This window comes from Drosophila albomicans, chromosome 2L (assembly GCF_009650485.2).
Source record: "Drosophila albomicans strain 15112-1751.03 chromosome 2L, ASM965048v2, whole genome shotgun sequence".
Classification (NCBI taxonomy): Eukaryota; Metazoa; Arthropoda; class Insecta; order Diptera; family Drosophilidae; genus Drosophila; species Drosophila albomicans.
In genome coordinates this window covers 9,378,113-9,394,331 of record NC_047628.2, presented here as the reverse complement: position 1 = coordinate 9,394,331, position 16,219 = coordinate 9,378,113, and the positions used below count along the sequence as shown (strand labels likewise).

General features: G+C 37.3%; 2 protein-coding genes across 3 annotated transcripts in view; one reads left to right on the top strand and one right to left on the bottom strand.

Moving 5' to 3' along the window:
- The window catches only part of LOC117563414 (neuroguidin), a 58,020-nt gene that overhangs the window by 9,419 nt on the left and 32,382 nt on the right, over positions 1-16,219 (top strand). The gene's annotated exons all lie outside the window — the stretch shown is intronic.
- LOC117563412 (ABC transporter G family member 23) lies at positions 4,297-14,313 on the bottom strand. 2 transcript variants are annotated; one of them, XM_034241745.2, is made up of 10 exons: positions 14,096-14,313; positions 7,704-7,902; positions 7,218-7,640; positions 7,069-7,162; positions 6,176-6,522; positions 5,699-6,108; positions 5,449-5,635; positions 5,121-5,386; positions 4,969-5,055; positions 4,297-4,909 (listed from the first exon to the last, which is right to left on the bottom strand). In XM_034241745.2, exons 2-10 carry the CDS (start codon positions 7,805-7,807, stop codon positions 4,698-4,700), a joined length of 2,130 nt encoding a protein of 709 aa, XP_034097636.2. In that variant the 5' UTR covers positions 7,808-7,902; positions 14,096-14,313; the 3' UTR covers positions 4,297-4,697. The 2 variants fall into 2 exon arrangements, with proteins under 2 accessions (XP_034097636.2, XP_034097637.2); XM_034241746.2 differs by having other exon boundaries at positions 14,274-14,289.

Sequence of the window (16,219 nt, the reverse complement as noted above, 5' to 3'; positions counted from 1 at the left end):
CTGGCGCAGTCGGTAGTTATGTGTGCCAGGCAAAAGGCCAAACGCATGTGTGCTCAGTCGACCCTGTCAGCTAGCCTCCCGCCTCCTTGCTCTCCCCCACCGCACGCATACACAGACACATGGATTGCATGTTGTTCACTGTACATAGCAACGGAGAGCGAAGAGAACAGAGATATGTGCAGCAGCAGAGTGAGCGAGCAGGATGGGAAGCGCAAGAGAGAATGAGTGAATGACGAGCCTATACATAAAATGGCGCTGCATATGAGTAGAAAACCAAATGCAGCTGTATGAGTAACCATCTCTCTGCGTGTGCGAGTGTGTGTGCGTGTGTACGTGTATGCTAACGGTAGCTGATGCTGCTGTCGTTTGCTGCTTCGGCTTCACCTCAAATGCAAACGCAAACGCATTGAATGCGTATCGAGTCGAAGTCCAATGTTGATTGTATTATATTGGAAGAGGAGTCTCTCCATCTCAGCCTACTTTGTTCCGACTCTCTCTCTCTCTCTCTCTGTCACTCTTGCTGCAGAACATGCACTTAAATGCTTGGACCCCCTTTGAGCTACATGCTGCAACAACACAAGCAAAGGCTCATACACACACACATGCAAACCAGCAGCAAATTGAATAAACCCCCAAATCAAATTTTTCACCACTTTTGCTCAACTGACATGACAGCCAACTGCTTGTTCTTCTACGTAAGAGTATGTATGTATGAGTGGCTGGCTTTATGTGTATGTGTTTCTATGTATGTGTTTGTGTGTGTGTCCATCTTTGCCATTTAAAGGGTCAATGAAATGCAAAAGCTATGCCCGCTTCTCATCCATGCCTGTGTGCATGTCCGAGTTCGATTCTCATACCCCGCAATTCAATCCGGGTTCGAGTCCATATCCTCGTCCTTCATTGATTGCTTGGCCGTTTTGGATGAGCTCCTTTCAAATCAATTCTCGTTTTGTTTCTTCTCAATTTAGTTTTTTTTTTTTTTGCCCTGGACCCAGTTTTGCTCATATTTATTGCGGCATTCCTTGGGAAGCCTATGCTCTTATATTGGTTTTGATTTAGTTGCCAAAATATATTTGCTGTTGGTCATTCGACAGTTGCTGCCGCTTTATTGACCTGTTCAGCTGTGGGCACATTTCATTTCATTTCACATATTCTCTGTTCTGTTACCAATGTGTTGAGCAAGGTTGTTAATCGAGGGCATTTCATTCGATTTTTACTGTGCTACAAGTAAAATTTATGGATGCTGTTTGATGAAGTTGAATAAAGATATTAGCAGTTAACTGTATTCATTGCAGACATCGGTCAACCGATAAGATAGAATTGGAAATTATGTTTTATGTTGATTAGTACATGGAAATGATGCTGTTAAAAAAGTCTTATGTGACTCATTTTTTTTCTTAGAACCCAGATTATTGCAGTCACAATAGACGCTTGTCATTTCTTAAAGAACAAATCCCTTGCTCACTTGCTCGCTTGCTGCTTAAATGCTACCATTCAATGAAAGACAACATATTTTGTTTGCCTTTGTTTCGATTGTTCCAAGTTTGACTAACTTCCTGACATGCCTTTGTCTGAGGCACACAGCTTTAGTCTCATGAACTTTACTCGACAGAATTTACTTAAAGCTGCCCCAAAAAGTGGCAGCAACCAGACATGGCAATGGCAAACAATAAGGCTGCAAAATAGGCAACGGATACACACAGGAATACACAGACAAACACACACATGCAAACACAGACATAGATACACACACACACATGCAAACTCTGGCAGCAATCTCGACCGCAAAGTAAAGACGAAACGTAAACAAAACAGTTTTACCTTCATTAAATTTACATATAAATATAAGACCTGCTCTTCAAATACCTATACTTGAGCACATGTGTGTGTGTGTGTGTGAGTGTGTGCATAATTTCTGAGTGTGCGAGTTTGTTTTTTGGTTTTCGCAATTGTTTTGAAGGTCAAACTGTGCAATTTGAGAGCACCCTGGATAACATTTTATACTATACTATGTGTATATTAAATGGACCAAAAGTTGTAACAAAACTTTGCCCACAGCCATGCGAGACACACACACACACATCGAGTGTGTGGGGAAGGAAGCAGAGCGTTGGGTGTGAAGGACACGAGACCGACCGGTTGAAAAGTGTTTTTATTGTAGACACTCAAAAACTTTTGTGGCCTACACCCAGGCGACTTGACCTACTCTCAACTTTCGGTACGAGTGTTTTTCTGCCTGGGTGTGTGAATTTGTTTGTTGATGTGAATAATATTTTTTGTTTTTTACTCGATTTAAATTTCACACTGCTCAACAAAAGCATTTCCTACTCAGACTCTGGTCAACTAGGCGTATGTGCAATATTTCTGTGTTGAATACGAATAATGTGACTACTTTTTGTTGTGATGTACATATGTGGGTGTGTCTTGGAATATGTGTTGTGCAACTAAGCGTTAGCAATTTATTTAAATTGAGTATTGCATAACATATTTCAAGTTCAATTTACTAGCAAATATTCAACAATTGTGAAGAAGAATGAATGAAAAATCAGTATTATTTAAGTGAACAATTTGAGCTGATGTAGATGCAAAATCTGTCTTTAGTTGCGTATTTATTTTACTTTTTATGAAGACCTACAATTAGTTCCTTATAAAATTACTTTTCTTTGAAACCAACGTCTAAAAATCGTGGACTAAACGAAATTTTAAGTTTCAAAATAAATCATAAATTTATATAGCATTGAAATGAAATATTTGTTGAAAGGTTTATTTTAACTTTTTCTTAAGAAAGTGGAGAATTTAGTTCTTTAAAGTAAGCAAATACATATAATGAAATACTTAAATTTCGTTGTTTACCTCAACTAACTCTTCCAACAACTTTTTCGATTCATTTTATTTCCAACATTGCAAACTTAACTAGTCTGATGACTTTAAGATACTTTTGTCCATTTCAAATTCATTCATTTTCTTTCTTTAAGATTATTCAACAGTGACAATGTTTTTTCCCATTTTCCTACGTGCCACAAGCAACAAGTTCCAAAGCAATTCTGACACACACAAACATACACTCTAGTCACAGATTCAGTGGAAAACTTTTCTTTTCCTTTTCCATTATTTTTTTTTTTTGCACATTTTATGCAACTTATATAAATGGCAAGCGACACTTTAGACTGCAATGGCTTGGCTGGCCTGGCAACCTACTCACTGTTGCTCTAGGGTCGCCCCTTTTCCACCCACAAGTGCCGAGCGTTGGCCTTTTTGTATTTCTCTCTTCGTCATCGTCGGCGTCGTCGTCGTCGTTTTCGTATTTGGCAAAGATAAAGTTTTGTAATAAAAATGTCTGTTGGTAGACACCGGCAGACTGTCTGCCAGCCAGCAAGCCCGGCAAGGCAGCTTAACGGAGCAGGGGGAGGACGAGGATGGTGATGAGGATGAGGGGGTTTGGGGTAACCAACCGGGCAGACATTCTGTCTAGCTATTTCAAGCCCGAAGTGTGTCAGCAACTTTGCAGCGTCCTCGACTTCCTCTTCATCGTCGTCATCATCGTCGTGAACGTGTCCTTGTCCTTGGCCCCCACTCACGCACACACTCTCAGATATTTATATACATTCGTGGTGGCTAGAAGGGAGGCGAGTTGGAGGCAACAACTTTCGCTTTAGTTTTGCGCTGGTTTGCATTTTATATTAAGTCGAGAGCAGGCAAAACTTTGTTGACAGTTATTTAAATTTTGTTTACTTTTGATTAGCTTTCATCGTTTCACTTTTCTCGTTAAAGATATTTTCGTTGCCATTTATTAAACTGCAGCAGAAAAGCTCATGACTAACTTTCAACATGACTTGCAATAGAATAGCGTTTCTCTTTACTGTACTTCAAAATTTATTTAGTTCCAATTTGTTAAATTGAAAGTGCGTTATAATCTGTAACATAAATTGTATTTACTATCTTCAACATTGTTTTTTACTTAAAATATTTTCTATAAATGCCTAGGAAATGCGTCCTTCTGCCTGTTACATACATTTCCTGTAGACACAAAGTTGTAATACACTTTTACCCTATGGGTAGCTTGTATACAAAACACTTGCTTTTATTTCGATACTCCATAAAAGACATTTATTTAGATTGTTTTTGGTTGATTTCAAATTTTTTGTGTTACAAGTATTTGTATTTTAGAACAACAGTTTAGCACATTATATTCTTAAACAAACGTTTTATAACAACACTCAATCGTTTTTGTTTTTATTTTATGTTGGGCTATTTACATGGGTTCTGAATGTCATTAGAAATATAAAATGCACTAGGTAATATAGTACACGATCTGGGAAAGTCTTTATTATGTAAATTTAAAATTTAAACGAATTGTTTATCGTTCGATGAATGCGAATGCTTATTGCTGTGTGTATTATAAATATCTGTGAGACACCCTTTAGACCTTATGTGATTTTTAGTGCAGCCTAACATCAAGTTGAGAACCGAGGACATTTTATTACAACCTGTTAAGGATCACGCGGATATCAACTGAATGCAGTCTGGCTAACATAATGTATTGATGCGATTGATGAGAGAGTCTGCGACATGCGAGTGATATGCTTCCGATAATAATTAAATTATATAGATACTATGACAAATATACATAGATAAAATCGCCTATTGGGAAATTCTAATACACTACGATTCCTAGTAATCTGCTGATGTGAAGATCACTACGACTTGCGCCTAATGCCTATCAGACATAGCACAAAGAAGATTATGGTCCAGGCGCTCATCACGAGGAATCCGTTGTAGACCTTCTCGTTGGTAATGCTCCAGCCCTTCTCGATGACATTTCGCGCCGATATGGAGGGTATGGTGAAGGGCAGAACCATGACCAGATCCTGCAGGAATCCTGGCATGCTCTCGAGGGGCCACAGCAGACCTGCAAGAGAGAGCAGTAAAAATCGTAGGGTGCAGTTCTTATGCTTCTCGATGACTTACCGCAGAGTATAATCATGGGGTAGAATGCGCCCGTTGCCACAAAGTTTGCTTCCGTGTGGGATTTGCAGAAAACTGAGATGAAGAGACCTGTTTAAGGAGTAAATAAATTGTAATTTATGCATTTGCCAAAAAATGCTACTCAGTTGTTTTACCAAACAACATGCCACAGAAGGCTGTAAGCGTTAGTAAACCAATCAATGTTGTCGTATCTCCATTGTTGTACGTATCGAAGACGAGACCAATGTACATGATGACCTCAAACGATTGCAGTGACATGATAATCAATTGGGTTAAGAGATGAGCCCAGAGCATTTCGGTGGCTGAAACACCCGCCAACAAAGTACGATCCCAAATGCCATCCATGCGCTCCGAGATGAACACAGCAGCGGTCATCAAAGTGGCCAAGAAGAAGACCATGCTGCGAGGGAGTAGGCAATCATAAATACTATCGATAGCTATCGATATACACGCGATACTCACGTCATTACAACGCCTGGTGCGCAATACTGCTGAAACTCAATTTCTGTGCTGCCATAGATGGGATCCTGGAACTGAACAGGCAATCGAACCAAAGCTGCACTCACATTGCATTCCTCGACGACTTTATTCATGAAGCTGCTGAATTTATCGCGCAACTTGCGCTGCATAAAGTAGGCAACTTGTTGATCTGCAATCAAAGTTATGCAAATATAAAGAAAAGTGTCAAAATGTAGTTTATCAATAAATTTACCCGTCATATCGATGTGCACAGTTAGCTCGGCATTATCCACCGATCCGTCGCTGGCATGGATGCCATCCTCAATTAGTTCGGACACAGATTCGCTGAAGTTCTTTGCAAAATGAATGTAGCCCACGGTGACAGTGCGCTTAGCATCCGCCAAGGCAGCGTCTTCAGTGTCGTAATATTTTCGTATAGCAATATCATCGCCAAGTTCTCTTATGTAGCGACAGGAGAGCTTATTGAAATGGCAGGTATCATTGGCTTGATAAAGTGTCCTTAGATTGTCATCGAAACACTCAGCATAGCTGTCCACTTCACCCGAGTAGACGCCCAGGCCGAGATTTCTGGGTGTCTTGCCAATGGCCAAATAAAAACAGGTCAGTTGAATGATGGGAAACAGCAACATGAAAATGATGCCACTGAAATAATGAAGTAGATATTCTTGGTCGTTATTTTGCTAATAGCTTATGCGAAACTTGCACTCACGAGGGTTGCCTAAACAATTGCACAAAATTCTTTGTCATCAGCGCCTTTATGCGTCCTTTGGTCGTAAAGAAAACCTTTTTGCGATTCTCGTTCATTGGCTCCTCGAATGGTATCGGGGACTTCTCAGCCGCTGTTGGTTCATGCGAATCGATGACTTCAGTGGGAAGCATTGCTGTGGGCACTGCTTGATTCCTATTGATGTCCATTAGCTGTGGCAGCTCATCCTCGTTGCCCTGCCGCTGGCTGAGTATGAGAAAGGCGTCCTCAATGGACTGTGTGCCGAATTTGATCATAATATTGGTGGGCGTGTCCTCGGCCAGCAGAACACCATTGCGCATAAGTCCAATCTAGAAAAAGAGGATGTAGCATTACCATACAGTTTGAAAATATTATGATTACATAATTATATAAGTAATATTTTACTTCGATTTTAAAATTTAGATAATTATCAAAAATATCTACATGTAGTGAATAATTAATGGTTTGTTTCCAATTCATATTTTCAAAAAAATATAATTGTAAAAAAATTCAAAAATGAATTCTTATATCATGATTTATATTCCAAGATCTTCAAAAATTTAATTATAATCTTTTACATTTCAATTTGAATTACTATCTCAATATATATTTGTAGTAATTTAAATTGTACTTCCAACTTGATGTCTTAAAAATATTATTGCAAGCTAATTACGTTTGAGTATAGATCTATTTAGATCTTCTGAAAATATTGATTAGGTTGATTGATTGATTAGGTTAATATCTTTAATTTCAAAAATGTAATTTAAGTTAAATTTTACAAAACTTAGTTACCACGAACATTGGATGTATTATTTTATTCTTACATAAATGTAAATAATATATTTTGACTAACTTATTCTTTCAAATTTACTCACGCAATTCGCCTGCTTGGCCTCCTCAATGTAATGTGTGGTAATAATCACAGCCAATTTGCTATTTCTAGTTGTCTCGACCAGAAAGTCCCAGATTCTATGAAGAGTACGTTAATAAATTATTTAAATTTCTAATAAAATAATTTACTTACTTTTCACGCAACATGGGATCGAGTCCGACAGTTGGTTCGTCGAGGATCAACAGCTCGGGATCGTGGATCATGGCGCAGGCGAAGGACAAACGTCGCTGTTGTCCTCCGCTGCATTCCTTGATCATTTGTCGAGGTGGCGGCAACTGAAGCAGTTCCTTGAGCAGCTTATACTTTTCGCGTATTTTCTCATCTGTGAGTCCATAGATGCGACCAAAGTAAAAGATCGTTTCCTTCACCGTCATCTCCTCGACCAGTGCAATTTCCTGTGGCATGAAACCCACTCGACTCCCAGGCACTCCGCTCCCAGGTTCGCCTGGTTTCACGCCAAGCACCGAGACTTCGCCGCCATTTAGGCGCCGCTGGCCAACAATGCAGGAGAGCAACGTGGTCTTGCCGCAGCCCGAGGCACCCAACAGGCCGTAGCTAGAGGAGGGAGAATCGATTGATCATTCAATTGATCGAAGGCTCATTATGAATGCAACTCACATGGAGCCACGCATGACGTTCATATTGAGCTGGTTGAGCACAATCTTGGGATTCGATTTGGAGCCATAATACTTATAACCATTGCGCACTTCAACGGCCGCCATCTTGCTAGATATGTGTGTGCGTGTGCGTGTACGTGTGTGTGTGTTCGCTCTCTTTAAAGCTCCGCTCTCTCGTTCTGTCTGACGTTGCTAATGTGCTGTGTGCGATCGAAAGAAGAATATGATGAGTATCGAGTAATCACTTGCGTCAATAAATCTTTATACGGTTATGTATTTTATTGATTGGCGCTGCTTTATGACAGACACGTGCCAAGGCACACAAAGCCTCAAAGATGCCAAAAAAAAACTGATAAAAAATATATTTATATGAATAAATCGATGCTTTATGCTTGTCGTGAATTCTAGGCATTCGCTTAGCTTCCATTCACAAGTTGCGTTTTTTTCGGAAAGTGAAAATTAATCTAACAACTTGTTAAATCCGCAGCAGAGTTCACTGGCCCTTCACTTCTCAAAAATGCCACGCATTAGGTCACCTACTTTGCCATGTCACTACAACAGCATACAATTTCAATTTTATCAACTGTCAATCACATTACTCAATAGTCACTCTTAAGTTTTATGTAATTGCTTATAATCGCAAGTGTTGAGCGTTTCATTAACCTTTGGTTTTGTACATTTAATTGCATTTTAAGCTGATCTGTCAATTAAGAACTTACACTTGATGTTCCGTGACTGACGATGATGAAAAGGGCGGTTGCTTTTTAATTAATGGAATCGAATGGCTGACAGAAGTCATTAGGTTGAGTGATTTCATGATCCTCTTTGCAATTTAAACCGCACTTCACTTAAGAGTTTTACATTCATCATTCAAATATTTCTATAGAATTTTATGAAGAGCTTTGCACCCGCTTTGGTTAGGGAGAAATACAATTACGAGCATAATTATGAGGTAAACATGAGGAAGTTTAATAACTGTTTAAACAAAAACATTATCGCAATCAGCAGATGACATCGATTGAATGTTTAATATTTGTATTTAAATTAAAGAGCATATTTGTTTGGATTTAAAAAAAAAAACCTGTATAATAAACCAATGTAATGACGTTTATAGCGATTGAAATGCTTATTATGGAACAATATAAATATTTATAGTATACGTTCTTGGCTAATTGTTAACCTGAATAGCGAGGTAGAAGGTCTTGTTTTTAGTATTGCAATGTTTACCAATAAGAATTAGCTGTTAAAATCGTGAAATAAACAACACAACACAACACTAGATTTCTCAGAAGAACCTTCTGGCGTGTTGGGTCATTGAAATTGTGCTGAACAAATGTAAAATTAACGATATGACAAAACTTAAAACTCAAAGTCGCACTGATACAGCAAATATTGACAAAAGTTACAGATATTTTCTGTGTGGGCAATGTGGGCAAAGTTGTTTTGTTGAACAACTGAATTTCACTTTACTTACATTATTTATGCATGTCTGTAAATGCAAATTACAAAAGCACTCAGAACGTGGGCCACTCGGGCAATGACAACACGGAAAAATCAAATGAGAAAAGACAAAGCGTCTTGAATAACAATACACGAATACAGACATACAAATATATCTATATATGTAAATGTAATATTTCAGCGTTCAGAAAATGCATTCAGAATAAGCAAACAAAATGTGTCGCGTGTGTGAAATGAACTGTGAAAGGCGTCACAGGTAAAGAGAACAAAGATTCCAAATTATTCCGATGGAAGTAAAAGGCTTTAAGACTAATGGAATTTTGTGACACTTGCGAATTACTCTCAATTAATAAAATAAAGTGTACTCGAAGTTTAGTTGAAGAAAACTATAATCGAAATACGTAGAAATATTTCGAGATATTCGCTTACTCATTTGTATGCCTGGCATATGAATCATTAGCAGGCAATCAGTAGATAAAATATTTTACTATCCCATGCATATTTTAGAGACTGTTATTATAAATTACCCAATAAAATGGCGCAAATGAATTGGCTATTTAAATGACCTAAGCTCATCTCTACCTTCTAATTGCAATATTTAAATTTAGTGTTGCTAACTTCACGACAATTGCGAAATGCCTGAGAGATGAAGTTCAAATGGATTAGGTTTTTCCTTGAGTGGCAAGCCCAGTAATCATTATTTTTGACATCCTTGCTGCTGTGCAATTAATTTTAATTTGCTGTTGTGTCAAGTCTATTGGCAACTCCTGTTTAAAAATCAATGACCTCGTCGCACAGACTTTGACCCACTTACGTTGCCAGCTCATGTTCAGTTTGAAATCCGTAAACTCACACACACACACAGACAGACAATCACACTGCACATGTGCCGGAGACGGAGACCGAGACGGAGACGTAGAGCTGGCTCCCTCGTATCTTGGCATCTCTTAGATACATAATCAAATGAGCCGGCTAACTAGAAAAAACAACAATCACAACAACCACAGTAATAATAACAACAACGCATACACAAAAAAGACCATAAAAGCGTTCGAAAGTCAAACTCGAAAAAAAAAACATAAAAAATAAAAGCTTACCCAAAAAAACTTGAGTAAGGTTAGTAACATGAATTCGTGGTCATAAATTGACGTATCTGCTGTTATTATTATCGCGTTGCTGCTTTTGTTGTTTGCTTAACATTACGCCAGATGACGCAAAGGACAACAATTTCAGACTTGATATGTTTTTAACCCAAAAGACAGGTGCGCAAAAAAAAAAGTTGCACCTCTTTTGTGTGGAATTTCATTGCATTGCTTAAGCATTAAGTTTGTAAAGCATGTGAGTCAGATGTAAAACAAAATCTTGGGAATTTTCTGAGTTCCAAGCAAATAGAAGCAAGAAGGATCTATTGGACTTTGTGTAGTCGCCTTTTTTAATACCCTGTTAAATAATGAAGTTAAAATTAAAACGAACATTTTAATTAGGGATCTGTTCTACTTTATTTTGTTGCATTTTTTTTAAATCCTATTAACGCTTACAGTTGAAATACTAAAAAAAAACATGTTAATTACTTGCGCGTGTTCAATCTTTTGCGGTTCTTATGCAAATTAGGAAAGCATAAAGAAAGCATTTTAAAGAAATTTGCATAATTAATGAGTTATAATCTTAAATAGGTTTGCCAATTTTATAATCAGGTTATTCCTCTTGTGATGGCATTACAATTTAAAAGCTTGAAGCTAGCCTTCAAGCTAGCAATTTCGTAAAATCAAAGATTTACTAAGATAAATGAAACACGACATCAAAGCTACATTTGCTACCGATTCGATTGATAGTTAAATTTATTATTATTAGGTGCAACTTGTGACATATTGTGCACCTCAAACTGCATGCCAAACTGATTATACCCCATGCAAGTGTAAAGACAAAATTAAAAAAAAAAAAAACCCAAATAATCAACAAAAAAAAACTAAAACAAAAAAACGTAAAGCGCAGCGCCAAAAACAAAACAACGCCAAGGTTGCCAACTGGTTAGCAGCCGCAGTCGCAGTCGCAGTCGACTTCGACTTCGACGTCGCAGCCAACTTAAACGTAAACGTCGTAACGTCAATTGCCGTCGCGGTTGTTCCAAAATTTTTGTTTGGTCTAAGCTATGTGTGTATTAATGTTGTTATTACTGCTGTTGTTGTTGTTGTTGTTCATATGCAACGAATTTAATTTGCACATTTGCAAATCTTTTGCAATGCTTGCACTGAGGTCGAGAGAGGCCCTGAGCAGCACACACACAGCTAGAACCCCCCTCTGCTTCCCTCCACGCACTTGCTTTCTCAGCAGCAAGAACTTGGTTATATCATTAAAGACACTGACACGCCCCCCAGCCAAAAAATTGCCACCTTGATGCAGTTGAACGGCTTTTCATCAAGTCTAAAGCAACTACAAGTTTGCTTTGCTTGGCTGCAGTGTTAGTGGGTATTTAGTTCGTGCAACATGCAGCAGCAACAACAGTCACAGTTAAGGCTACAGCCAATGCTGCAGCAAAGATCGTGGATTGTTCAATTGCTCGACAGTTGCTTCCTTCTCGCTTGTCACCAGCTGCCCGTTGCCCGTTGCCTGTAGCCAGTTGCAAGTTGCAAACAGTTGAGTTGAGTTGAGCGTTGCCAACTGGCCGCACTTTTCTCTCGCTCTGACTGCAGTTTCGGTTTTGTGGCATGGCCACTTCTTATATAATCCAGCAACAATCATTTCGGCCAAGCTGCAACATCAGCAACAACAACAGCAGCAGTAACAGCAACAGCAACAACCGCCACAGCAATCAGCAACAGCAACAGCTGTCTGAGTTAGTTGTGTGCACTGTTTACATCATTTACATTTAATACAAATGCCGCATTTAACTTTTCAAAGTGCCACTTGCCACACTTAAAAAGCTTAGCTAAATTTTCAAAATAATTTATAGTAAACCATGGGAATAATAAATGTAATTAAATAAATAAACCCAAATTAAATTCAGGAATATTTCGCAAAACTTTTCTCCTTTATTTCGTAATATAATATTTATTTTATTTATTACAACAAATAAAATCAGTTATAATTAAAAACTAGTCCCAATAGAACTCTAACGAATTTCTCCAATTATAATAGGTTGATTATAAAAATAATAAATATATTCAATAAATTATATCCAAGGAAAATCACGAATAGTTCACCAAATTAACTTCCCTTCTTTCCTCGTAATTAAATTTTTATTTTTTGCAATGAAATTTTTAAATTTAGTCCAAGATCCTAATTAAATCATTTGCTTTTATTATTACACTATTAATGATTTGAACTTTCTCGAATATTTGCCTACTTCATGTTAATGAATTATCAATTAATACACATTTCTAATTCCACTGTAAATGATTTGGAATGTTGAAGCTTATCCATTTCTTTTAACTTATTTTGACTATGAACATGTTATTTTCTTTCTTTGATTTTCGCCAATGTTTTATTTATGTTATTCGAATATCTGTTTGATTTCGTTTATTCCATTATCTTTCCTTTAAACTATTATTATTATAGCGACTATTCGCTTTGCTGTGTTTTGTTTTTTCTGTGTCATTTCGCACCAGTGCATTATGAACATGTAACAATTTTGCACACTTTTTACCCCATTTACTTTTTGCAGACAAAAGTACTTATGTATGCATGAGTACGAGTATAAGAGGTGAGGTAAATGACAATGCAAAAGATTTGTGGGTAGCTAGCTGGATGATGATCATCTTACTGTGTTGCTAAAGTGGGTTACACCAAACACTTTCAAATTGTGAGTGTACCATAAGGCAACGCTACGCGACGCGACGCAAGAAAAATGTGCAATGGGAAGCGATTAGCTAAGAAAACTCGATTATTTATGACAGATATTTTCATTTACATGAGAGCTACATGGGTTTTTCCCCCCCCATGGACCCGACCGGCATTTTAATTGATCTCCTCTTAAGCGATCTGAATCAATTCAATTGGCTACACATGAATTTCTGGGATCCCAGCTATCGCAGTAGTTGAAGCTCAACACGAAATTTATATATGGCAGTCATTGTCTGTTGCAATATTTTGCATTGCCCAATCCCCTCTGCTGGCTGCTTGGCTTGGGCACCTCCAACATGCCATTTCCCATACATACATGCATATGTATACTACTACTTGTGCTGTACGCTCTTTTTTCGAAATATTATGAGGAAAAACAAACAGAAAGACAGTTAACAGTCGACAGAAGACAGTTAACAGTAGCAGGGGCACCCGAAAGAGTTGTTGTCGTTGTTTTGGATATGAATGTTGGTCGCTGTTGTTGTTGTTGTTGTGGCTGCTGCTCGCTTATGAAGTTCAGCTTTTATTTGTCTTTGGCTTACTATGTGTTTTTATTGCACTATTTTCTTGTTTTTTTTTTTCCAAGCATATAACAAACCGAAACGAAAACGAAACATTTTCGAATAACTTTATTTTTGGTAGCTTCTTTCGTGCTGTCTTTGTGATTGTCTTTACTTGCGTTTCTTTATTTGTTTTGGTCAATAAAACACATATACACATATGCACACACTCGCATACATTCACATACTTCACATGCTACATCTGCTTCATGCATTTGCGCACACGCGCCAGCCCGCACAAGTTTGTGTCTTAAGTCTTTCGTTTTTTTATACATATTTTTATTTTTAGCTTCCAAAAGAAAAGCATTTGTTTTGTCCAATGAAAAACCGCTGACTAATTTTGAAAAGGCGGAAATTTGTTTATAACCTAAATCTACTTTTTTTGTATCATGCATTTTTTTTTATTTTACACTGTCAAATCACTTTTCAAGTGGCTTCAATTCACTTTTATATAGTACACTCATTTCATGATAGTTTTTGCTTTTCACACTTTGCTTAGTTATTATAATTACTGTTGTAGTTTGTTTCGTACCATTCAACGGCTCTTCTAAACAACTTCTCCTTGAGAGCGAGCGCTTGGTAGTGTGTTGCAATTTTCCTTTGCTTTTTTTACTTGTATTTTTCTTTGCTTTTCGCCGACTAGCGACTGACTACCAAGTTTGGCGGCTCCGCGCACCGTTTTTCAGCTATCTCTCAACCGTTCCGCTTACCCCAAGTGTCGCGGCCAAGCTACGTTTGTCGACTGAACACTCAAAAGCGACGCTGGCCCGCTCGCAAGCTCGCCGGGGCTCGTCGATCGGACAAAGTAAAGCAACTTCACATTCGACTTCGACTTGTGGCCGCACAGCTTTCGCAGCGCTTTGACGACGCTTTTGCAGCGAATACTCACACACACGAAAAACGAAAAGTTCATTAAAATGCGAATTTTTTGTTGCTTCCTTTTAAACCAAAAATAAAGAGAAAAAACCTACAAGATAGATCGTAATATATATAAAAATTATTAATGCGCTACAACACAGCAAATTTTGTTTGTTTTTTTTTTTATGCCGTCGCACTCGACACATGTCAAACTTTTTCTACTTCGTTTAGCTAAATTTGACTTTTTTCCTCACTCGATTTGGACAACAATTTGTACGTAGAAATGTTCAAGTTGTAATCTCTCGTGTCAAGCATAATGTGGGTCTTTATTTTTGGCATAAACGTCAAATAGCTTAATAAAAATATTTAAAAATAACACGTGCAAGCTAATTTAGATAAATTGTTAAGAAAATTGTAGACAACAATATTTAATTTCACATGCTTGTGATTAAGCATATGTTTTTCATTAAATTATACAATTAGAAGCATTGAATATCAAGTCACATAATGCCCTTAAATTTGTGCACGTATTTTACTGATCAAACTTTTCAATCTATTTCTTTGCAGGTATGTAAACGCTTTATAACAATTATTATTCTATGGTGAGTGTTTGATTGATTGACGGCTTAAGTGCGCATTAAGCTGAATAAATAAGGACTCATTGCTGGGGTAACAAGCCCCAAACAGAATAATCATCAATTGATATCATTCGCATAACTTGTATATGGAAGTCAGGCATAGACAATTGTTTTATTGTACTTCTTAATTGAACTCTATGTTCAACAGGGTAAGCACGACAGCCAAACACCCAAGCAAACGCAAGGAACTCCGGAAGGAAATAGTTCTCATTATATGAGATTACCGTTTATTAAATTGAAATGTCACGCAATATCTATTAAATAAATTGTCCCTACTATTTTCATTTCAATTATTAGCATGCAAAAAACTTTGTCTTGAAAACAATTTATTAGAGATTTCAAAAATTTGATATTAGAGAGACGCCAGTAGTTTCACCTAACATTGACTTTTCTACTCCAAATTAGTTTAATGATCCCCCTTAAATGTTAAGGATCACTTTAGTTAGAAGTGTAGTCATAATTGCTTTTACTATAATTAGGCAAAGTTATTCCACGAATTGCTAATTGTCATTTAAATATCGCAGTATAATAAGCCCCATTGAGCAATTTTAACTTGAGGTTTTGCCCTCAGCAATCTTTGAATGTTTTCAAGTGTGTAGATTCCGAGTGGGTTTGAGTTATAAATTCCAAATTTACCTGGTAATTTGTAGGAATTGTTATAGAATTTGTTATTCATATTCACTAAGTGAAAATATTTTGTGTATTTTACATACTGAACATTAATGTTATTCGGCAATATGAAATAAGTTGCTACTTTGGTTTATTAAAGATTTTGACTTACACTTGCTAATAATTTATAATATATTTATTTCGTTATGAAGTACGTCACCTTTGATCTGACTTCTATATTATCAGTATACATATTTTGTTTTCTCATATGTAACTGCCGCCTGAATTTGCATTTGAATTTATTTACTTGACGTTCATCGGCATTCTCTTTATTGACCAAGTCACCTGAGACACACTCTTGATGTCACACTCTCGGTTGCACTTTGCCCCAATTTGCTTTCGTGTTTCATATGCGCATCTCAATTAACCCATTTGTTTTCCATTTAACCCCAATTTTTCACAACTTTGTTCGCTTTGAATTCGCCTTCTTTTTTGTGATATTTTTACTCTTTTTTATATTTTGTTTGCAAACATTTCGAGATGCTTGCGGC

What these genes read in the sequence shown, in the direction of transcription:
- LOC117563412 (XM_034241745.2), bottom strand. Translation starts at nt 7,807, where the DNA reads ATGGCGGCCGTTGAAGTGCGCAATGGTTATAAGTATTATGGCTCCAAA. An exon ending in CAATTGTTTAGGCAACCCTC is followed by an intron (nt 6,109 to 6,175) that starts GTGAGTGCAAGT and finishes TCATTATTTCAG; the next exon opens with TGGCATCATTTTCATGTTGC. An exon ending in TGTGCACATCGATATGACGG is followed by an intron (nt 5,636 to 5,698) that starts GTAAATTTATTG and finishes CTTTGATTGCAG; the next exon opens with ATCAACAAGTTGCCTACTTT.